At 39.0% G+C, this 24,883-nt stretch overlaps 2 protein-coding genes across 3 annotated transcripts in view; one reads left to right on the top strand and one right to left on the bottom strand.

Moving 5' to 3' along the window:
* Positions 1 to 2,768: 2,768 nt before the first annotated feature.
* LOC103137032 (golgin subfamily A member 6A) lies at positions 2,769 to 10,100 on the bottom strand. The gene is made up of 12 exons (XM_007550542.2): positions 9,858 to 10,100; positions 9,037 to 9,105; positions 7,862 to 7,904; positions 7,591 to 7,739; positions 7,034 to 7,115; positions 6,088 to 6,250; positions 5,846 to 5,961; positions 5,669 to 5,745; positions 5,477 to 5,577; positions 4,703 to 4,791; positions 4,480 to 4,626; positions 2,769 to 3,037 (listed from the first exon to the last, which is right to left on the bottom strand). The coding sequence occupies exons 2-12, from the start codon at positions 9,100 to 9,102 to the stop codon at positions 2,883 to 2,885; spliced, it is 1,188 nt and encodes a 395-aa protein (XP_007550604.1). The 5' UTR covers positions 9,103 to 9,105; positions 9,858 to 10,100; the 3' UTR covers positions 2,769 to 2,882.
* Positions 10,101 to 12,793: 2,693 nt separating this feature from the next.
* The window catches only part of LOC103137031 (importin-13), a 28,952-nt gene continuing 16,862 nt past the window's right edge, over positions 12,794 to 24,883 (top strand). For both annotated transcript variants that reach the window (XM_007550540.2, XM_007550541.2), the window contains exons 1-5: positions 12,794 to 12,889; positions 13,280 to 13,366; positions 19,840 to 19,965; positions 20,057 to 20,413; positions 21,779 to 22,032. In XM_007550540.2, coding sequence (XP_007550602.1) covers positions 12,806 to 12,889; positions 13,280 to 13,366; positions 19,840 to 19,965; positions 20,057 to 20,413; positions 21,779 to 22,032 — 908 coding nt within the window. In that variant the 5' untranslated portion in view covers positions 12,794 to 12,805. The remainder of the gene's footprint in view (positions 12,890 to 13,279; positions 13,367 to 19,839; positions 19,966 to 20,056; positions 20,414 to 21,778; positions 22,033 to 24,883) is intronic.

Raw genomic sequence — 24,883 nt, 5'->3', positions numbered from 1 at the left:
GAACAAACAAAAAAAAAAAAAACGAACCCATTATTTCCTGTGCTTTATCGTTAACCAGAGGCCCCCCCGGCGCAACTGCTGTTACAATTTTTTGAGTATATTTGAACCATCAAAAGCGTCGCAATTTCAAAGGCTGGCAACTTGCTTTCTTTGGTCCAATACTGAGACTAGCACAATATTTACTGCTAGTGAATTTTAAATGCAACAGTCCGCATACTGTATGTAAATAGGTTGCCTAATTTTTTTTTATTTTTAGCTTTAGCTTACTGAAATGTCTCTCCCCAGGAGCAACAGTCATAGGCAACATGCTAAATATATATAAAACAATCCAGACTTCTCAAAAGCTATGTTTTTGCATTTTATTCAAGCTGCAGTACATAACTGTACAAAAGGCAGCTTTTTGCATATTTGATAAAGCTGTCATCATGTTGTGACAGTTTGCTATGAGACAAATAATCTGTGAAAAGATCTATCTTCTTCACCTCCTCCCTGAACTACTATTGCTGGATAAAGTAATGCAATGTTCCGGCCAAAACAACCAATCAGAACCAGGAGGAGGGTCTTAGTGCTGTCAATCAACCTAATTCTTTCACTGCTAAATGTGCTAATGGTGGAGAAACAACTTGTCGTTACAGGAAAACCATTTATCTGCCGTCATTGGTAGCTATGCTAACTAGACTGAGCATTTACAACAAGCTATGCTAACTGCAGAATAGGATGAGCAGCCACGTGAGACTGTGATTGACAGCGTTAAAACCCGCCTCCTACCACTGACTGGGAGAAGGCAGAGGAAATAGATTTTTCACAGATTATCTCACATGCTATACTGTCACAACACAATGACAGTTCTAACAAATATGTACAGTATTTTTTTTTTTTTGTAAAAGTTAAATACTGCAGCTTTAATTTCACTTAGGAGAGGGCAGGTCAGGAGGGATGTAGGTTAGAGCTGCTGCTGACTGACTCATCTGTTTGTTAAGTATGGTAAAAGGTACATGTACTACTTCAATACATAAATATCTTGGTAATTTATTTCCTTAATTAATTAAATGCTAGTGAAAAGGAGGCAAATAGTAGTCTGTAGCTAAGTTAACTATGCTAAATGGTTGATAATCTCACACAGTCTATCCACCTCTCGGAGAAAAATTGGGTTACAAATTGAAACTTACCTTTTTCTCTCTCCCTGTTTTTTTTTTTTTTTTTGAAAACCTGATTTTATCATTTTTATCGGCAGCATAGTAACTACCACAATCTGTCTTCCACTGACTGCTGCTGAACACAGTCACCGTCAAGAGCGCCAAGCAGGAACGAACCATTTCATGCAGATCCAGAGGGAATTCAGTGTAAATATGGATGCGTGTTTTTTGGTCTGGCAGGGAGGGGTAACATTTAATTTTTACTGCTAAAAACAATAATTAAAAAAACACAATAACAGTAATTGACAGGGCCTCGTTTTTTTTCTATTTCTGTAAAAAGTATAAATATACTTTTTTGGAGGGCCCCCTGTCGGCCTAAGGCCCTTGGAATTGTCCTAACTTTTCCCCCATATACGGCGCCCCTGTCGCTAACCATTATAAAACAAGTGAATGACGAGGTTATTCAAAACGATCTTTAAACAGCTGCCAGCCTGTGTCGGTTCTTACAGCCCTGAATTTGTTGGAACATGTGGGTCAAGTCCTGGCAGAACCTCAAACCGGCATGAATCAGGAATCGTTTGCTGAAATCCCCACAGCTTACACAGACGGTCTGACACAAATTTAAAAATGTTTTAAAGTGAGCTTTCCCGTATGGTACAAGTGGAGTTTACAAAATATCTACGGTTTCCAGGTAGGATTGCCTACATTTAACTACAGCGCAAATTTTGACAGCAAATTTTTAATTAGTCTTTTGACGTAATTGTTTGTTTCAGTCGACTAATAATGAATGTCAATCGACTACAAAAACAAGAATTTAGTGGGCAAAATTATATGTAAACTGCATAGTGCTGAAACGATTAATCAAATTAATTATCAAAATAATAGTCAACTAATTCAGCAATTGGTTACTGATTACCTGGAGCATGCAGACTCAATTAAGACCATTTGCTGAAATTAAGCTAAAATTATACCAAAAAAATATGCATTTTGCGCTTAAGCTGAAAAACCTTAGCAATTTTAGCTTCAAAATTTGTAGAGAAATAAATATCCTAATCAGCAGCCTTCTGCTTTGCCTTTATTAATAAAAAAAGATGAGTGAACAATTTTTTTTTTTAATGCATCTTTTGCTACAAATGATCAAGCGAACACTACAGGAATTGCATTTTAGATAATACAAGTTTTCTTATCTTATTTGAAAAATTAATTTAATTATTTGCTTATTTACAACTTTCAACGCATTTCTAATGTGCAAAAAAAAGGCTTAAGTGGTTAAATGAAAAATTTGCACAATTTATTTATTTTTTGCTTGGTTGTCAGAATAATCAATATAATAATCGTTTACTAAAATAATTATCGTTAGTTGTGGCCCTGAAAATGTAAATACTTTTTCACCAATTCATTTGAATGATCAACACAAAATGAATTTTTTTTTTTTTAGCCATTTATGGCATAATGTTATGTTCTGAATATGCAACGACCAGCTTCCCATGTCCCTCCTGAAGAAAAGCCTTGCCACAACACGATGCTGCCACCGCCATGCTTCACTGAGTGGATTGTGCGTTTGGAGTGGTTTGCATCGTTTCCTTTCTCTTTCTCACGGAGCCAGAAAAAGGAAGTGAGCCTTACGCTTGGTTGTTTGTTTTTGCAAAATTTTATTCAGCCTGCATCTAAACGCTGCTATTTTTACCGCTTCCCAGTAGATTACAAAAATATCTTTTTTTTAATTTCATTTCCCAGCATAGTCCATCAGAGGTCTGTAAGACTCAGGTCAGATTCTAATTCTGGGCAGACATCCTCATCATCAAGGAGTTCATCGTCGCCGTCGTCCTCCACGTCTGATTTCGGAGCAGTGAAGTCGCTCTGTGTGGACTTGGTGCTCCGGGGTTTCGGTCGTCGTGGAGCTGGCAGAGACGAAAAAAAGAAGCTGTTAATTTGTGAATGAAAGTCACTTCTTATCCCTGTTTATGTCATCGGGTTGTAAAGCATTCAAACATTTCTTTTTTCTTTTTTACCTCCCCTTCTAACAACTGTTTACTATTATCCAGCTCTCTCTGTGTGTGTATGTGTGTGAATGCAAATAATTCTGATTTATCAGTCCCAAATTGCTGTGGGAAACATTTCCAGCACAGATTGTAATCTCTTCCGGGAACATTACAGGAAGTCTCAGGGGTTAGCAGCACACGGCCCACGCAGACGCACGCGGAGAATTAAACGATCCCAGAAAGGACCGCTTGACAGGAAATTATCGCTTACCAGCTTCATCCGCACACGGAGGAACACGGCGGGGCTTTTAACGTATGTGCTGCCGCACATCATTTAATGTGGATTTTTCAGTTCTGGTCAAATATTAAAGGTCTGATATATCTGATTTTCTCAGGCCTTTAAATATTTCAAAGGACAGTTAGCCTGAGAAAACGTTTCCTTCCTGAACTTTAAAGTGGCAACATGATGCCAAAAATAATTTTATTAACAAAAACGAATACAAAATTGGCAGGCAAAGCCTTTTGTTTCACTTTGCGAGTCAAATCCGACGGCATCAGTCGGAGAGGCCGAGCCAGGTGTACGGGGGAGGCATGACAGTAAACTACAGGTCCCAACTTGCTTTAAAAAAACAAACAAAACAAAAAATCTGGCTCACTGTAACCATTTGGTCAAACTGTTCGGCTGTTTGTGAGAACAGGTTTATGAGCTTGTCTCAGATATTGCTTTGGCACGCTCAACTGTACGTTTCACCAGAGGACACCAGGTGCATTTCCACATGTTCCTCAAGTTGAAACCACAAACCTCAACGTGTTTGACTGGGATTTTATTTGACGCAAACAGTGACAGTAATGTAGAAAAAAAGGATACGTGGTGTGCAAAAGCTACGCCCTGACAAAATTCCAGCAAAATTAATTACTTTCAGTTGTTAACGATTCAGAAAAAAAAGGGTCTTTCTGTGGTTAATTTGATCTCGGTGTAAAGCCTGCTCACTCTGTCTTGCCTACTTAGCAACTCAAGTATTGATAATTTAATTAAAACTTTGCACATTTTGCTCAATGTTTTCCGGTTCTGGCATGTGAGTCAATTGTTCTTGCACTTAAGTTATAACTTTAATCCCTCTTACCCACAACCTGTAAAATATGAATCATAACAGGTATTAGCAGCATCATTTAGTCAAACTAAACTCCCCTTTTTAAGCCAGACTTTGTTTAATACTTTTAATTAAAAAAAGATTAGTAAAACATTTTACAAACGTCTCCTCCCACTTCACAATTATTAGAATTGCTCATTCCTATAAAATCCCAACAACTGAAGTCAAAAACATGGAAAGCAGTGTGAATGGTTTTCTGTAAATCCCTACCGGACTCTTTGTCCTCCAGCCAGGACAGATCATCAGAGCTGATCTCCGAGAGACTTGGGGTCGGGCTGAAATCCTCCGAATCTGAATCCGTCTCATCAGCTGTGAGTCCTTTGCTGTGGCTCCGAGGGGCCGGGAGCGACGGGTCCCCTAGAAAGCGAACGATAACTGCGGTTTCAGGCCCGCCGGGCTGGGGGACAAAGAACCAAAGAAGAGAGGGACAAACCTGATGTGAGCTGTTGCGGTGGAGACGCTAACGCTTGTCCTTGGTGAAAGAGACTCCTCACTTCCCTCTTCAGTTCTGACACAGCTGCTCTGTAGGAGATACGACGCGATTTGTGACGCAAAATAAAAAGACGAAAAACTTTGCTTTTTTTTCCACACTTTTTCTGCATTTTGATGCAGTTTGTGACAGACAAAAGCAATCCTAAGTTTCACCATATCAGCTTCAGACTGCTGCATCCTAAATACACAAAGAAGCGTTACCGCAGATCCTTCCTCCCAGCAGCTGTCAGGCCTTAAAACCATTACTGCTCCCAGCAAAATCAATTTAAGTGTTTACATCCATGCATCCAGGCATTTGCACAATCTGCTCTGGTGTTATAAATTTGTAATAATATTTCCGCTGTGACTGCACGTCTGTTCTTCTGCATTGATATGCTGTATTGTAAATAGTCTACATCTTTTATTTTTTTTTTAATGTTCAATACGCATCATGCACATTTTTGAAAAAGTGATCCGACTCAGCCGCACATCCCTTGGACCAAGAACTGCACATTATTTTCTGTTGTAGTCTTGAACAATATTACAATAATAATAATTATTATTGTTAATCCTGTTTCTTACATATTACTTTTAACACTTTAAGGAATTTTTTATCTGAACTTTTCTAACTGTTGCACTTGTTACACCACAATTTCCCCTTTGTGGGACAATAAGCGGCATTTCCATCCTATTCTATTGAATTAGTGTAAAAATGAAAACACACACTCCCTCGTACCTCATCTGATGCACTTCTTGCTGAGTGAGCGAATAGCGGCAGAGTGTCCTCATCAGATCGCAGCTGTGTGTTCTGCAGCTGCCTGTCAGCTCCGCCAGTGTCTGAGCAACAAAACAACCGCTGAGGATCAGAGACGACACAAACAACGAGCCTCAAGCAGACAGAGAGCTGCGTGTGTGTGTGTGTGTTTACCTTGCGGCTGTGTTCACATTGTCTTCTCGTCTCCCTCGCCTCTGTCTGCTGGAGCTGCATGTCCTCCTCCTGTCTCCCTTTCAGACGAGGAAAGCAGAGGAAACATAAGGAGCGCTTTTCCTGTCTGCAACCGAATCAATGAATCAGAGTCGAGCTGCTGTTGTGTCTGGGACTCACTCATTTGTGTTTTCAACGCGTCCAGCTCTCTCCGCAGGCGTTCCAGCTCTCTCCGCAGGCGTTCCAGCTCTCTCCGCAGGCGTTCCAGCTCATCCCGACCGAGCCTGGAGCCGAAGCTGAAGAAACAGACAGAAAGCATGTCACGGCACTGACAGGCAAAATAAATAAAACAACAAAAGAAAAACTTTCGTATTGTTGCTCTCATGTGATCCGTTGAGGCGGCGGCTGCAGGGGTTTCGCACCTCTCCTTCAGGTCGCCTCGCAAGTCGTTTCCCCTCGCAAGGCTGCTGAGCTCACGGCCAACCTCTCTCCTCCACTGCTCCATCCTTCGCTCCACCTCTGAACTCAGGTCTGCCCTTTCTCTGTCCTTCTTCCTGAGCTCCCCACGAAGACTCCGCACCTCCTCTGCAACAGCCAGTGATGGGGTTAAATCAGAACAAAGTCCAAATTTATTTAATAGTGGCAACAGTTGGGCACCACGTGCTAATTAGGCGGTACTGTCATGTCATGGTTATGTGGCTTTTTGTGAATACATACTAAGTATCTTTGCACAGTAAAAGAAGCTGCTGTTGCTGCAAAAATCACAGAAAAAAGAGGCCCACGTTTCTTTTTCTGCCAGCTACACGTGCTGTGTGTGTGTTTAGAGTCTGTTCTCAGTGACAGAACATAAAACACTCATCATCTATAACCCGCTTGTCATTGGGCGAGAGGTGGGGAGCAGGGAGGAGAAACACACACACAGTTATACCTAAAAAGCAATTTGGAATAACCGATTAGCCCCAGCAGTTACATTTTTGACTTTAGTCAACTTTAACAAAATTGTGCTTTAGAAATGATGATATAGTTTAACACATTAAGATGTCTCTCTCTGTGGTTCTACCTCTGGTATAGATGGGAAGTGATCAGTAAAACCTTAACAAATGAAGAAGAATAACTTCCTTTCAAAAGTTTAAACACCCCTTTTCTCAATCATTTTTACATTTGGGGTTTCCAGTTGTGAAAGGTTCCATATAGATACACTCCAGTTACTATTGTAATTCTTATATTGCTTCAGGAGTGACATCTAACAACTTCACGTTTTCAGCTTCTGCTTGATAAGGTGAGTCATTGCATGTCGTATGAACAAGAAGACGATGGCATCTAGTAGGAGATTCGGGGGGAGAAGTTGTAGGTGCAGAAGTGAGATACCTTGCAGAGTATGGATGTGGTACTGCTGAGACTGCTTCTCCCTCTCCAGGTCATTGAGTTTCACTGAGAAGGACTCGATCAGCTGGAAAGCAAGAGCAGGAAAAACAAAGGCCAGGAATTTTGTTTTTAGGAGGAAAAAAACAACAACAAAAAAAAACAAATCTGATGTCAGTTGTGGCAAAAAATAGTTATTACCTTAAGAAAGCAGTTACTTTTCACACAGGTTCAGGTTTCTTCGAACCTGAACCTTGTTACAGCACAAAAACGTCATAGTTTGAAAACGGCTGGTTGTATTTAATCAGGTAATATTGAAATTAGTTGAATGACCTGAAACAGTTAAGTGCGGCAAAACAAACACGAGTAGAAGAAAAGCCACACTTTCAGATTCTTGCTATCAAGAACATTGAAAACCATTCATTCGTTTTGTTTCCAGCTCACAATGCCGAGCGACTTTGTGTTGGTCAATCGGATAACGCCCCCCCGCCCAAAAAAAAAACAAAAAAAAAAACAAACACCTGAGCTTTGTGTTTGTAACAGGACGAAACGGACTCACACACCTGACTCTGTATCTGGAGCTGCGACTGAATGGCAGCGAGGTCAGCCCACTGCACACCCAAACGGAGCGATGAGGGAGGCCTGTAGTTGGGGCGCGCTGCGCAGAAAGAAGCAGGAGGGTCCCAGTGTGAACTTAATCCACTCCCATTCACTGCAAATGCGAAGCAAAGGTAAAACAAAGTCATCTGAAATGATTTAACTACAGTTTGAATAAAAGGAAGCTAAGCAAGCAGGCGGGAACTTCCCTTTTCAAACTGGAATAAATCAACCTGCCTTCTGCTCCTTTTGGGAATTTCCCAGCAGAGGTCAGTCTTTCCTGTTGACACACAACAACTATTCAGAAATGCAAGGGGGGGGACAACAAAACTCTCACTTGATTTTCATGGACGTCGTCTCGAGGAGCCAAGAGCCATTTTAAAACTAAGTTGGTTTGGAGGATTTGAAGCGGCTCTACTGCCACCTGCTGTTTTTTGCCACTAAAATTGTAAATTAGAAGTCGAGTTAAACTTGTCTATAATGCACATTTCATTCGACAAATGGAGACTCGATGTGCTAGGAAAGAAAAGTAGAATAAAAACAAGCGTTGAAAAAAAGATACCGTAAAAACGTAAATTGAAGGAAATGAAGATAGTTAGATAATAATAAGAAAAATATGCCTAACTAAAATTCTTCACTTTATTTTGAGTTCACTTTAAAGACTAAAAGGCTAGAAATTGACCGGAAGTCTTGTGAAAGAGAATTTCAGAGGAAAGGAGCATAATGACTGGAAAAACAAGAGCAGATCTAGAGTTTATTCTGGGTATAATGAGAAAATGTTTTTTGGAAGACCTCAAAGTCAAAATAAATAAACGGTACGAATCCGTTTTTCTAAGTCAGGTTGTGATAGATGGGATCTGACTTTGGATCTGATTCTAGGGTGATAAAATTCAGACCTTGGATGTGTTTCATAAAATTAAGGTCATGATCAGAAGTGACACCCAGGCTTTTAACATGCTCACAAGTTAAACCCACAAAGGATTCAGATGTTTTTTTCAGATTATCCAGCGCCAAAAGGGTACAAAATGATCAACAGTATCGAAAGCGGCACGAAGATCAAGAAAAATTCAAATAAAAATTCTAACGATGATCAAAACTAATTTTCAAGTTATTCTATTGTAACCAGGGCTCTTTTTGTGACGTGGTTGGTTCTAAACCCAGACTTATATGTATCAATCAAGTTGTTTTGGATTAAATATATGTAAGTAGATGATTATAAACATTCTTTTCAAGAAAATGGAAGATTAGGAATTGGTCTGCAATCATCCAGGAGAAGTGTGTGCTCGTCCTCAACAGTGGCGTTACAGTAGCCGGACTGAGAGCAGAAGCAAAACTTCCGCTAGGAGTCAACAAAACCAAAGGAGTACTCTGCACTGATTAAAAAGTAATGGATAGTCCTTGAATGTACTCACCCTCATCTTAGCGACGCTGCCGTCGGCTACAGACAGGATGGAGTTCAACTGACTGTCCCAGTTCATATCCTGAGATTGAAGCAGAAAGTCAAACATCACATGTGATTAGTCAAATTGATCATTGGTCAGTATCCGTAAGGTTTTTCTAGCAAACATAGTAGTGGAGCTACAGTAGTGGAGTAACCTGAGACCCAATTTGAAGCAGCTCTGTGATGCAACAGCTGAGTTAGGCTTTCTGACACTGTAAGGAGGATTATGTTGCAAAAGCTTTTGCAACTTAAAGTTGAAATCCAAGATCCTGGATATTCAAGTTGTCTAATAATGTGATAGACTTCGCAGAAATATTTACTGGGTCATGGTTAAATAAAGTTTTAAAACACAATTTCAGTGTTACTTTTATTCCTTGGAATTAAACTCTTACTCCAACAACCAGAAAAGGCTTTACAAGCAGAAATTAACAAACAAATCTCAAATAAATTAGTTGTAATAAATTAGCTCTGTAGAAACAGGCGTTTATTTTGAATGTGACTGTAGCGTATGCATAACAAACGTCACGGTGTGTAATTATTGATCAATTAGATACATTTTTACTACATTTTACTGCCTTATAAAGACAATAAGTTGGAGGCTCATTTATTTCACAGCGGTTGGAAAAGTAACGGCAGCTCGCTCTCCGCTTTAAATGGGGTCTGAAATCTGCTACAACATTGTAGCACACGTATCTTAACATAACACATTTAATAGGAATACATAAAAACAGGTAAGACGGAATACGATGACATATTATAGCCTCTATCTTTTATTTATTTTTCTATTTTTACCTCAACTGGGGATCCAACTCTTAGCTATGGGGTTCGGTACTCCGCTCCCCGCTGTAATTATTCGCTACGTGAGCAACATGAGGATAAAAGTCAAAGTAGTGGTATGGCAGAGCAGTTAGTCTACAGAACAGACACAAAGCAGTATTGAGACACTTAATCCTTCCTCTCTTTCGGCAAGTCACCACTCAGAATAAATGAACTCCCAGCTTCACTCTTCTTCGTTTTTCTTACTACAGTGTAATTTCGAGCTGTGTACCGCCACCTACTGTACCGGAGTATGAAAGACAGACACATAAAATACCAATACCTGTAAAATGTAGTCAAGTTCTGACTATAAATGTTGCTTCCTTCATGTGTTTTCTGTGTTCCGTTTAAATGTGTGTCATGGGTACTTACTAAACACACACCCATATATATTTTTCCCACTTTCTGCTGATCCATTCGTTTTTCAGATTAATATTGTGGAGAATGCAAAATTGTATTTTCAATTGAATCAAAATGGCGATTGCCTATCCTAGAATTAAAATGATATATTATCTATTATCCTGCAAGATCAATTCATTATATTCTGCATACACATAAAACCACTGCTAAAAAAATGAATAAACAAAACAAGAAGCTTCTCTTTCACATTTGCTGAAAAGAATCTTGATGATCCCCCAAACTTGAGTAAAACAAACAAAAAGAAAAACTTTTGGGGAGGTGATGTAAAAACTTACAGAGCATGTCAACAGTTAAACATAGAGCTGGTAGTGTTATGATCTGGAACTGGTTTGCTCCTTCAGGTAAATTTGACAGTTTTCTTCATTTTATTGATCCATGAATTCTCCTGTCTATCCTGGTGGAGAAGGTCCAACCATCAGTTTCTAACTTTAAGCTCAAACACACTTGGATTGTGCAGCATAATGACTAGAAAGATAGCAGCAAATGAGCCACTTAATGGCTAAAATAAATAAATAAACAAATAAAAAGAAGAACAACAAAAAACAACCACACAAAGATTTTGGAGTTTGCTAGTCAAAATCCAGACTTAAATCTGATTGAGATGCTATAGCTTAACTTTAAACAGGTGCTCCATGCTCTGAATCATCCACTGTGGCCAAATTAAAACAATTTTCCAAAGAGCAGGCCAAAACTCCTCCACAGTGATGCACTCATCCCAGCTTTCTCTGCTGTTCATTTTATCTTCCTCTGATATTGAAATGTTTTGTATCCAAAGGATTTCACAGCTCATTAACTGTATGTGAGTCTTCACATACAGTTAGTGAAACAGGTCTGTTCCACCATTCTTTATTTACATTTGTTTTCTTAGGTTATAATAAGTTTATTTTTCACCCTTCATTATGGTTTACCTACCTCAAACATACTACTACAGTGATGTCATGCATTGTTTCACCCACATGAGGGCGCCCTTGCCTTGTCCAGACTGTTCGGACAGTCTGCTTGTATTAGACATATCTGCATGCCACCAGACTGAAAGACATCAAAAAGGAGGATGGACTGAACTTGTAAAACATTCCTCTAGTCATACCGACCATATAACGTTTTTACGCTGGAGTCACATTCACTCAAGCACAAGCAGAACTTCTCGCACCTTAATTTACCAATACTTAGGCGGGTTGGGGCCTTGCTCATGGGCAGATCCACATGTTTCAAAAGAGGAAGCTGAAATAGAACGTACAACTTTCCTTTTACAAGATGGTGAGAGAAGGAATGGATATAAAATGTTTTTAAACATATTTTTGTTACACACGTCATGACCTCTGCTCAGTATATATATATATATTTTTTTACAACTATTAGAGTCAGAACCTTTTCTTGGTCAAAGAAACCTTCTTACTTACATTTATGCTGTAATATAATAACAACTGACAGTAACAACTAAAAATCACAATAAAAAGCAAGGTGCTTCAATTTAGTACTATAACAGGCTCCTTAGGAGGAGCTGTCACAGTTGTGCTGTAGAAAATGGGTCCTTATAAACAATTGAATATTTACATCAAATATACCAGTAACAGTATTGTTAAAAAATATGCAGGAACATGCATGCTTTACAGTGTTATTTACAAAAATGTAAAAGGTGTATGGGGATATTCAATAGTAACGAAAACATACACAATCTAAATAATATGTATTTGTAATGGATATTAGGCAATAAACATTAAACGTATGCACGAGTTATGTGCTTAATGGAGCTCACAAATTGGTTCACTAATCATGAGCTTCAAAAACTAGGAGCAGTAATGTTTGTGTTTTATGAAGTGCACAGTGTAGTTGAGCCCTTCAGTGGACATGCATTGGCTATTGAGCAAAGCTTAATGAACCTCCAGAAAGAGGCTCATTTTTCAAAATAACTGTCATTTGTTCGTAACTTATCAGAAAAGACAAAAAAATCTCATTGATGTTAGTCTCGGTGTTTGCTTTGATTCTTGATTTAGGAATGTTCAATGATCTGCACGTAGATATAAATAATGTTGCATACATAAAGAGAGGTATATGTTTAAGGACAAACCAGATAACTGTAGAAATAATTAAGAAAACACTTTAAAAGAATAAATGTTTGTGCTTAACAGGAGAGTTACTCATTCCCTCTTGGACTAGACATGCAAAAAATACAGTAGATCAAATCATGTCTTTGCAGCTGATGAACTTATTTCCCCCCCACATTGTCCCAAAGAAATTGGCAGTGACACATTATATAAATTGTTAGAGGATGTAATGGCAATGTCTAACCTTGTATGGTTTAGCACCTATTTATTCTTTTTCACTGGAAAATCATAGCTGTTTCCAACTGTTTAACCTACTGGTCAATTAGAGAATAATCATAACTCATATTACAGATGTGCGTCATTACATTTCACACACACACACACACATACATATATTTTTATCAGTAGGTATCCGAATCTTCACTATGCTTCGAATGCAGAATTTCCCACAGTTCTTGAATGCAGCAAAAAAAGCTCCTGGTGACGGAGAAGCGGTTGGGAGGGAGCTGCCAGCATCGTCTCATACCGTCGGTGGACAGAAAGGTGTGGAAATGACGGTCCTCTGAGCTTCCCTCAGATAACATACTGCCACTGCGTAGTTTTGACGATGTTGTCACAATAAGACTGTTTACATAATCGGGTCGTTGCGTGTGTGCGCCCTTGTCCGGTTACATTGCTATATTAGTTAGCTTTGCGTTAGCATAGCCGCTTGCTTAGTGTGGTTTTTCTGCTGTGGCAGGGCTAGCGACAGCAGGCTAAACGTTAGCTTTCCGGTCGGCGTTTCCATGTCATCTTTAAAGCCCAGATACGAATTAAAGCAACGAAAATTAAACAGTCAGACGGGCTCATGTGGAGAGTACAGTAGTGAAATGTGAGTATCTGTAGCGGGAATTCAATAAGTGAACGCTTCTCTCCCCTTTGCCCGTTTGACAGCTCCGTGTCCGCGGAGATATGGAGACGCCGGGGAGAATAGCAACCACACCGGACGCTCTGGACTTCACGGTGGAAAACGTAGAGAAGGTGAGTCTTCACATGTCAACAGCTTGTCTAACAATTATTATGCTGGTAGTTTAAAAAACTACTGTTTTGAGGTGTCTCATCTTTAAAATGGAACTTTATTTCTAATGTAACCACATAATAATAGATCATTTTTAAAAATGTATTTAGCAATTTAATTTGTAATGTACGGATTATATGGAATTAAAGTGATCAGCTCATGTCCTTGCAATACACAGTGGTTCTCTGGGTCTTGTGTTTTTCTTGTGAGTCACTAGGTATAGTGGTGTGTGTGTGTGTGTGTGTTTGCACGGCCCTGTTAAGTGCCAGGTTGCTGTGATGGATTACCCTTCTGGGCGGCCAATGTCTTGGACATACCAAGGAATGATGGGAGGGAGAGAGGGAGGGAGAGAGATGCTCAGTGGAGGAGTAGGATTGATGGAGGAAGATAAAGGTGAGGAAGGTGCCAGCAGAGGAACAGGAGGGGGCTTGAGGAAATTGGTGATGCGACAGAACTGATTAAAGGCAGATCAGAGGGAGCGATGCACATTCCTGCAGGGGAAATGATTTAGCATCTGGTTTCAGGTGTGATATCTGCATGGGATTTTGTGTTTTATTCTGATTTATTTCTTTTGAAAATGAGAGCACAGAGCATGTCTGGTAACCTTGAGTAAAACGGCCATGGAGTTTAGCAAAAAACAAACAAACAGAAATGCCTAAAATTATATTATAATTTTATATTTTTATTATTTTTTTCCCTCTAAAACTAAAGCGATGTAGCAAAATTATTGTAATGATAATAATATTTTATGGAACGTTTTATGTATTTCCAGGCTCTGTAATTATTACAAGTAAGAAAATATTGCATTTTTGTCTTTTCTGACAGTTTAGTCTGTCTTCACCTTTACCTTGCCAACTGTGAGTATGAGACAGCTTCACCTTCGTAAGAGTCATGGGACTGCTATTGCTATGTTTAGTTTTCACATCATGACTCCATGTTTTTCACACACAAAAACATTTACAAAGTGCCACATTTGTCTTTGTATTAGCAAGAGAAAAGTGTACTAGCTTTCTCTGTTCTGGGTGACAAGCAGTGCGCTGTGTGCTCCATGTGGCCGGAGAAAATGAGTTCACTGACATCCGTTTGAAAAGACTTTAAACCATATGACAAAAATGTTTTGATATTGCAACTTTTCAAACCCTTGGTATATATTGACAATCACAAATGTCGCATTTGTCTCTATTTGAATGCACTCTATTCAAATAAAATAGAGACTTGTCAAAAGCATTGAATTAACATAACAGGCAGTGTCAGCAACAGGATTGCATTTTTACATATAGTATTCAGGGTTTCCCCCAGTGTATCATAAACCTGGCGGGCCACCAGGCTTTACTTATGCCCCCACCAGGCTAAACATTGCTTATTTATGCAATTTTTTTTTTTCTTTTTTTTTTTTTTTTTATGTTTGCATTTTTTTTAAGACTTTATAGTTGGTGTTCAAGATATTAATGTTCAAATCTTCTAGCAACACATAATTATCAAGTGATATTTTCAAATTTCCTGTCAACTTTAAACATTTTTTTTAACTCAAAAACAATCTCAGCACCATGAATGAAAGAGTATAGCTTGGTTATAACAAACATTTGTATCGGCTTCACAAATAAGAAAATACAACATAAATGGCTGCAACCAAGCAGGGAGTACTGAACTGTGTGCCTCATCTGCTTTGCATCTTAAAATCTGTCATTTCCTGGATTTTGATAAACCTCAGTGGGGGAATCAGAATAAGACAACCCAATGTGCATTTTTCCACCTGAATTAGGACCGCTTTTTGAGTCCTTCTAGAATTTAATTACAAAATTCATTAGATTTATTTTTATGCATAAGGAAACCTGCAACACACTTTTTTTTTTTAGATGTTATTGCTCTTAAGAACAATTGGAATAGCCTCTCTACATCACTAATCGAATGACGTTAAAACAAAATTGCAAAAAAAAAAAAACCAAACAAACAAAGGGGCTCTTTTGAGGATTTTTCTTTTTACACTGGTTCATTGTTGTTGTTTCTTTTTTAATACTTAGAGTAAAATATATTTTTAAAACTGAATAGTTTCGGTGTCCACTGTTACAGTGTTGTCTGCATGGTGCCGGAGATGATGGTCCCTGGCCCAGAGTTTGCCTGCGTCCAACAGAAAACTCTTTGTTTGGTTTTTTGTCCTTTAAAACAAAGTCACACATTGTTGGTATCTCTGTGCATAAAGAACTGGGTTGTGTGCTGGCTTACTTGTCACTGTACTAAAATGTGTTGCAGAGGAAATGTAGAGGTCATCCTGGGCCGTAATGCGCTATGGGGATTTTATAATTCGGTCCTGAGGGAGTTTCTGTACAGTTCAGCATAATGCTCGGTCTGACCTGTCCGTCATCTTGCTCAGGGGTGATTGGTCATTGAGTCACTGTGTGTCGCATTGCAATTGTCTCCAATCCGTCACAGCAAGCTTTAAAAATGAGCCACTATTAGTATCAGCGTCCATTCAGGACTGATCGGACTTTCTACTTTTTACTCCTCTGCTGTTCAGAGTCAGTAGTGGAGCGTTTAACCTCCGTCTTGGAACTAAATTTGATGTTGGCAGCTTTTTGAAAGTCTCATAGTCAAAGCGAGGGACACACAGGCTGCTCTTGTAATACTAGCCACACTAACCTTGCTAATCGTTAATATAAGATGCTAAGTACAGCTTTAAATGTGGCCTCCGTAGGCATTTTGTCTCTGTGATACATAGCAGCTCTTTGCCTTTGCTCCTAATATAAATAAATAATGAGCACTTATGGCGGGAAGTCTGGAAAAAAACGTGAATACGGCTTTAATATCTTATAAGATGGTTCTTAAAGAGAAATTAAAGTCAACTGAAATGTTTTTCAGAAGGCCAGAGCTTTGCAAATATCAGTATATCCAGATTGAACACCTGACTTGGGCTGCTTCATACAGTTATGTAGTGCAAGTTGTTTATTCCTTTGTTTTATGTCAGACCTGGGAATAATTTTTAGGTGGGGGGGCAGGTAGTGATTATTCTCTCCATCTGTCCATTCAGCCGAGCTTTAGAAATAAGGTTGATATGATACATTTGTTTTGCTCTTGGGCTCAGATCTCATCACTATTGGCAACACCATGCTACTCTTAATTTTTTCTGTGTCCGTGTGCTGTCAACAAACACCCACGCACATCCTAAGACAAATAATTCCTTCTTTTATTAATGAAGAAATGCTTACAGGCCTTCGATTCACACAGATAAACCACAAAGTCGCCTTTTCGTCACAGTGATGGCCTGAAGAGGGAAACTCCTAAAGGCTGGATGAGTGGAAAACTCTCTGATGACCTGTTATTGTGTCAAGAAACCTCTTCTGAATGTTTGGATGTAAACAATAGCTTTATTGATTTTATATTGTAAAAACAAATCTATCTTCTTTTCCTTTTTTAGAGTCATTTGGTGTCTGTGTAAATTTGTATTGGAATAATTAGTTGACACAAAAATAGTTCATTATGTCCCTTCGGCATACATCGTTATTCTCCATCGTTTACGGTGTTTTTTGAAAATGCGCCGCTATTATGCTACCAATTTCAGTCATGTTCTTACAGGTATTATATTGTTATATGTAGTAAAAGAGACATTTTCCAGGAAATCATCTACTAAACAGGACCATAAAATTTTAATCGTGACCCATCAGAACTTCATAATCCAATCAAAAAAAAATCTTCTGTGTCCCGTACCTACTTGGTAGCAGGTTGCTTCAGCAACTATGTTAATTGGAAACTCAATTAAGGACGCTATTAAAATTTTCCAGATGGTTTTGAATGTGTTTTACTTAAAAATGTGATGCTCTTTGACGTGTAAATATCATTAGGTGGCCTTCTTTGAGGCATTTTTGCTTGTCTTCTTGATCAATGATCAATTAGAACAAAAAGGCTTCTTAAGGACCTTTATAGTTACAATACATTAAATAACCATTTAATAATCTAACACATACCAATGTACCTGAGATTTTATTAAAAATCTTTGTGATGTTTAACTGTAAGCGATATTTTAGATGCTATATTTTTAATTTATCTGGAAATGTTTTCCTCATTATTTAAAAAAAAATCAGAATCATCTAAACTCAGTAGTGTCAGGTCAGAGCTTTACACTGGTGGAAAGAACAGGATAATAAGTCACATTAATGTTTGATATGTCTGGCGGTGGTTTTTATTTTTTTGTAAGATTAAAGGCGTGAACTAACCAACCCGTGTTGTGTCTTTGGTTCTCGATAATGACCCTCAGAAGGGCGCGCTGAGCTGTTTGAGATTAGATTCGGAGGGGTCTGCGGTCACAGAGTGGACTGCAGTAATGACTTGCTGCGTCTTTTAACTCTGAAATAATCACATCCTCATTTAGAGAAAGGCCAGAGTGGAGATGGATGCCTGTTCAAAGGGCGCTGTGATGACCATCCATTGAAAGACACAGCAGAAGCTACCACAAATTTTATTTTTAGCTCAATTGTACCATTTTGTTTACATTAATCCCTATTATCTCCTGGGAAAGTACATCAAAGCCAAGTTTATATATGGATGAGGTTTTATTCTTTAAAGGGCACAAAATGGAGGTAGTTTTTTTTTTTTTTCCTTTCGGAGCACAGAGACCCTGTCAGCCATGAATAAGTTAAAGCTGCAGGCATATTATAAATGCTGCACCTGCTCTCTACTATATATGGGTACCTACAGTGTGTCTCTGTTTCCATCCTTACAGATACAAGTGATACTAGGCTCTCTGCAGAAATTCGGCTTATTAACACCCAGTTTGACTTGCTCATAGTCTTGTACAGTAAGGGGAGACAGATAATTGTATAGGCTGATGGCAGACTGAGCGATTGCTACCTGATACTCTGCTTCCAGTCGGCATTGACGTTGGTTTGATGTTCCTCTTTGCAGCTGCAAAATGTTTTTGTCTGACTATTCTTGCTTGACAAAGAATAATTTTTAGTTTTTTATTGTGTGTTTTTTTTTCTTTTTCTTTTTTGCAAGATGTTTGATATTGAATGCCAGAGGGCTGGGATGAAATTGAATGCAGTGTTGGCTTTAGGGTGGCAGCTGGATGGATGAAATGGAGATCGAAAGACTGTTGGTGGAGGATTTGATGTGACAAGGCTGCAGGGGTAAAAAATTCAAGATCAGCTCACAGCATGGATTTTCCCCCCCCATGTTCTCTGTAAGGCACTTTACTCTGGCTGCCAGAGGTTTTAGTTCACTGGCCGTGTGTATTTGTGTAAGTGTGTTTGACAAAATGTGAGAGAGAAGCCGACATTTTTCAAAATCATTATTCCATCGTTGCCAGAATTAGAAATCTTCTGTCTAATTAATGCCGATTAATCATCTTCTTTACATCCGTCTTGCACTTGCTTCTCTTTCATACATTTTTCTTCGCCTCTCCCCTTCCTTTGTCTTCGTTGCACTCAAGTGCTCAAATAACTCGAAGCTGTGCTTTAAAGAGGGCTGTTTTCAGTTCGTTGCATTCTACTCCGCTCAGGTTTTTGGGGTAATGTTTGTGCGAGCTCTACTCCAAAGTAATCTCTCTCTCCGACAGTCAGGAGTAAGGCGGACTGTTTTTTTTCCTGTTCTTTTTCTTTTGTTTTGTCTTTGTTAGCTGGCTTATTTTCCCAGACACCCAACGTTTTCACCGTGTTAAGTGTAGGCATGGTACCGTATCCGATTCTCATTGGTTGATCACCTTGAGGAATAATATTACGGTTTTATTGGCATTAACACAGACATTCTAAACATGATCTAATTTCCTCTATTTTAATTAGAAAACTGACAATTACTTCTGCAACTGCTAAAATAATTGTCACAATTTTGTTTTAATCACTTATTTGATATTTTAATACACAGACTTTAGCAAAAAACATAGAATAAAACACATGCAAATATTTTTGAGGAACTTAATGTGCAGAATAGTATCTCTCTTTCTGTTCTGCTCCTCAGAATCAAACGAGTTTAATGAGCTGATACGAGCTGGTTAATTAGTCAGGCTATCTGCAGAGGTAGCTACCCTGCAGTGACTGTTTTTTTTTGTTTTTTTTTTTAAACATTTGTGTAGCCCTACTATTAAGCAGTCATTCTGATTTTTATGTTGGTTTTTGTTAAAATAAAAGCAGTTAGATTCCTTTCTATGAGTTATTTTACATGTCATGATTCACTGAAACTAGTTATCAAAGTTTGAGCATCTTATAAATGTCCATCCATACTTCAAGCTGTAGGACCTGCATAATTTCAGCAGTTTTGAATCTGTTGCTCAGTAAATTCTTGGTATGCCATTAACTGGCCTCTGTTGTGTGTTTTCAGACATTTATTACAATAACTTAAGGATGATTCAACTCCTTTATGGGTTTTTTAAAGCATTGATGGTATGGATTCATCTAATTGCTGTGTTATTTTCTTTTTTTTTTTAAATTTATTTCTTTTTTATTTCTAGGCTCTCCATCAGTTATATTATGATCCAAATATAGAAAACAAGAATCTGGCCCAGAAATGGCTGATGCAAGCTCAAGTTTCACCTCAGGCCTGGCAGTTCTGCTGGGCCCTACTAAGCCCGGATAAGGTACATGATCCTCAAAAACTCAATAATAACAACAATCTTACATAAAAGGAGTTGAAAGCTTTTGTTAACTTCTACATGTTTTCTCTCACAGGTGCCTGAGATTCAGTACTTTGGGGCCAGCGCGCTTCACACCAAAATCTCCAGGTACTGGTCGGACATCCCCACAGACCAGTACGAGTCCCTGAAGAGCCAGTTGTTCTCCCAGATAGCCTGCTTCTCCTCCGGCTCCAAGATGGTTCTCACCCGGCTGTGCGTGGCGCTGGCCTCCTTGGCGCTCAACACGATGCCCGAGGCCTGGCCCGGCGCCGTGGCGGAAATGGTCCGGGTGTTTCAGGAGGAGGGGGGCGGGGTGGACGGCCGGGCACGCTGCCTGGCTTTACTGGAGCTGCTCACTGTGCTGCCCGAGGAGTTCCAGACCAGCCGCCTGCCGCAGTACCGAAAGGGACAGGTAAGGTCTGCCTGGGCCGGGCCAGCTCCCGCCGTTTGCTGTTGATGGTTTGCTGAATTATTGCTGCTTTCCAGACCTCTGTGTTCGCAAAAACCAAAACTAAATAAACTCTGTATTTACTGTTATGAACACAGATTTTAGATTTTATTTTAGGTGGAAAAGTAACATATTTGACTTAAAAAAAGGCAGCACAGCCATATATATCACTATTTATTGTACACACACATGTATATTAGAACTAATGATTAATCAGATTTTCCTTTATGACTCAACTGTTGTAGTAATTGTCAACTAATTTAGTAATTGAATAATCATTAACCAGAGTATACAGACTCTTAAAAATTGCCATTCATTGAAAGAAAAGCATATTCGGAGCATTAAGCCAAAACTGTACAAAAAATATATACATTTTGCATTGAATATGAAAGCACCTTTGTCTGTAAATATGTTTACATAAAACTCCTGTAGCATAGTTTTAGCTTCATCCAGATCAAATCCACTATAGGGTTAGGAAAGAAAATGTTTGTCTAATTTAAAAAAAGGAATTTAATTATTTGTTTATTTTCATATTTTAAGGCATTTCTGACGTTGTATAAAATAACCTTAAGTGGTTTAATGAAAAATATGTAAATGTGCTTTTTTTTTAATATTCAATTAATCGTCAGAATATCCTATACAATAATCGATTTTTAAAGTAATCATTTGTTGTTGAGGTAACGTATATATTGCAGGTTACTGTACTTAATGCAGTTCACAAAATAATGTCTGAAAAAAAAACAAGGTAATCTCAATAATGTTTAATTTAAAACATCAAACTTGTATCACAAAGTGATATATTTCAAGCTTTTATTTTTGTTTATTTTGATGATTTCTGCCCAGTGGCAATGAAAACCTAAAATACAGCATCTCAGAAAAGCAGAATATTGCCAAGGACCAAAAAACCAGTTTTAAAACAGAAATATCAGGTTATGGCCTAAAAACAATCATGAGGAAGACTCTTGATTTGACATCTCAGCAGCATGTTAAAGAAGCATGTGAGCTTGCCTGGTAAGGGAAGGTTCAGTGGAAGGAAAAAGTGCAGCCAAAATAGGTGCACCAGCAACAGGATTACAACCAAGTATTGAGAGCTTACACTGTGCAGTACATGGACATGGCTTTCTGTTTGCTGATATTTCAATATGAAAATCTTTTTTATTCATCTTATGTACCGGTAATCCGATCTTCTCAGAAACTGAATTGTGCTAGACTCATCAAACTTAGCAGACATGAACACTTGAAACGTATCGTAATTTGAAAAATCTGGAACATCTCCAAAACATGAGCGACATGAAGTGATGCTCGGTCTGTCCTTTGCTGCACGTCCAGGTCCGGGGAGCCCTGGGCCGGGAGTGGGGGTCAGTCTGCCCCTTACTGCAACAACTGCTGCGGCGGGCCGATAGCCCCGGGGCGGTTAAAGCCCGCGTGCTGCGCTGCCTGTCGTCTTGGGTGCTGCTGGACGTGCCCCTCAACGAGAGCGAAGGACTTGTGCACGACTGCTTCAGCGCCCTGTCCGACCCGGAGCTCTTTGACACGGCAGTAGAGGCTATAGTCAACGCCATTTCTCAACCCGACTCCCAAAGGTTTGCTTGTCGTTTCACTGCCTATTTTTGCTGAATATTGTGGTCGTGAGAAGAGAAATTACACGTGAGTTAATGCTGGAGTAGAATGAAGACACAATATGTGGAGGACAAAAATATAAATAAAAAAAAAAATCTAAATTGTCCGTGTCAGTGCTGGAAGGCACCAGGGAGCGATGCATGGATGAAAGGAAGAAAGGGACTGGTACAGGGCAAGCTCACAGCCGAGAGGAGGAAAGCAGCATTTCTCGGTTGGATGGTGTTACTATGGTTACAGATCTGGGGGAGAGATGTCATCATGCCCTGGTTGATTCAGACATGGCAGGCACCCATTACCCCTCCCCTAGAGACAGAGCGGGAGGGGGGGACTGAGCTAAGAGAAAAGGAGAGGAAGCTGTGTGAAGGCGGAAGACTGGGGGAAGGTGTGAAGCTGCCCAGGAATATACGGTTTTATTTTCTGCGCCTCAGACCGGGGTGCTGCTTCTGGCCGATGCTGCTGCTGGCAGGTCACTTTGAACACAATGGCATCTTGTCAAACAGATGGTTCGGCACATTGATGATGCCTTTTAAGTTGCGGCCAGAATGCAGAATGACTGTCGTTGCTCTTTCGACATGGTGAAAGTTGTCAACTCTTCTTGCACAGCAGTACAGTATGGAGCATCCATGATTAATGGTAACAGATTAATGTATTGAATGAGTTACAGGACTTTTTTTCCCCCATGTCATCTTTACAGAGGAAGTAAAAGCTCATCGTTTTCCATCCTCCATACTCCTGGCATTGTGTTTTATTTTTTCTCCCCGTTTGGCCGCTTCTCTCTACTCTTTCCCTCTCATCTCTCACCATCAGCGCTAAGCCCTCCTTCCTGTCTCTTGTTCTCTTTCTCTGTTTAAACACATTACAGTCAACTCATTTGGGGGAACGCTATTGGTCCAGCTGCATCCTGTTGCCAGGCAACCCATTTCCCCTGTCTCAGAGCGTTGCGGTAATTGCAGAGGGGAACAGAGGGACAAAGGGAAAGGGGGTGGGAGGGAGAAGGAGACATTAAAGGAGGAGTCTGTGTAAAACAGCTGGACGGAAGCAAGAAAAGGAGATGATGAGTTAGCGGAGATGCATCTGCAGCAGACGGTCTCAGAGGAAGCTCTTGAATGTCATCAGTTTCTTTTTTTTTTTTTTTTGAGCTGGAATGGATAAATGCAAAAAGATCCATTCTGGGCTTTTCATTGTGCCCCAATACACACTAAGCTCTCCTTCTCCTGCACTGAGAGTGCATGACCTCCATCTGAAAGGCACCTTATTAAAAATAAATGATCTTTTGAGTGTGTAAATGCACACGCACACACGCACAATCACTGTCAGTGAAGATAAGAGCTATTCCTGGCAACGCTCCTAAAGTTGGTCAAACAGAGCATAGTCCAGTCGTTACACAAGTTTGACTTACTTTATTTATTTTTATCTTGACCACATTTCAGCAGAGGTTCATTCATCCTGCACTGCTGATTTGAGAATTTGCTGTATATGACACGGCCATATGAAAGACTTCTCAGCTCATAAAAGGTCTGGAGGGAAATTAGTGAACTTAACGTGTGAGGAACATTTTCAAATACTTAAAATTTCTTTTTCTGTTTTATCACATTTTTTTCCCTCTATAGTTACTCTTTCATAAACAGCTGAGCCTTTGCTCAATGACAATTTTCTGTTTTATAGTAGATCTACATGGTTTGTGTTAGGGCTGAATTGAATAATCAAATAAACTGCGATTACTTTTCATTTATAGAAATAATTATCAACTAATTTATTTAATGGAATAACTGTTTGCTGGAGTATACATGCTAAAAAGGCCATTTGCTGAGAGAACAACCTCAGAGCAATAGCTAAGCCAGAACTACGTTAGGAATTATGCTCATTTTCCATTAAAGATGGAAAAACTTATTTCTCTGTAAATATGCTCTAGCTGCAGATGAATCCTTTTCTACAAATTAAGCATTCATTAAAGGAATGCTTAGCTGTCGTTGCATTTTAGGCAATAAAATGTTTATTTTCTTTTTTAAAAATGAATTGAATTATTTATTTGCATTTTTATGTATTTTTAATATTGTATAAAATGAGCTTAAGCGGATAAATGAAAACTATTTATTTATTGTTTATTATTATTTTTTAATCTAGTTACCGTAATAATCACAATAATCAGTAAAATACTTGATTTACTAAAATATTCTAATGATATGCTAATATACCTAAACGTCAGTTTGTGTTTTGAATGGCTATTACACAAGCTAAAGGTTCAGTACAATGCATTATAGCTTCCAGTTTAAATATGGATAAACAAAACAGATTATGAAGGAAAGTTTATTCTTCCTGACTTTATTTCTGTCTTTTTGTGTGAATAATTCCATCCATTCATTTGTCCATCCAGGTGCATAACATCCATTCATATATGCACGCATGGATCCATGTGCTGTATTGGTCCATTGGTCCTTCAGGTTATCGGTCCTTGTTCATGCGTATCCATTGATTTGTTTGTCTGTTTGTCCATCCATTGCTCCGTCCTTCCATCTGTCCATCCTTTTGTTTATGCATTCATCAATATGCTTGCCAATTCTCTATCCATCTGTCCGTATGGTGACCTTTAAAATTTCCGTGTTCAGACCACGACTTCTGAGGAAATATTAAAGATTGACAAAAAAACAACCACCAAGTATTTCGGAATTTTGGCTTTAGGGAATTCAACAATGGAAAATATGTAGAAAACGATTTTGAGGAATATTTGATTCTGCCTCAAGAAAATAGTCGCTGCAGCTCTCAGTGTGAGCGTTCTTTTGCTTTTCGACATTGTTAGTCATTTTAAATGCTTCC

The sequence above is a fragment of the Poecilia formosa genome, unplaced genomic scaffold (assembly GCF_000485575.1).
Source record: "Poecilia formosa unplaced genomic scaffold, Poecilia_formosa-5.1.2 Scaffold37, whole genome shotgun sequence".
Taxonomy (NCBI): Eukaryota; Metazoa; Chordata; class Actinopteri; order Cyprinodontiformes; family Poeciliidae; genus Poecilia; species Poecilia formosa.
Note: the sequence above shows the minus strand (reverse complement) of the source record. Positions and strands in the feature narration are given on the sequence as shown.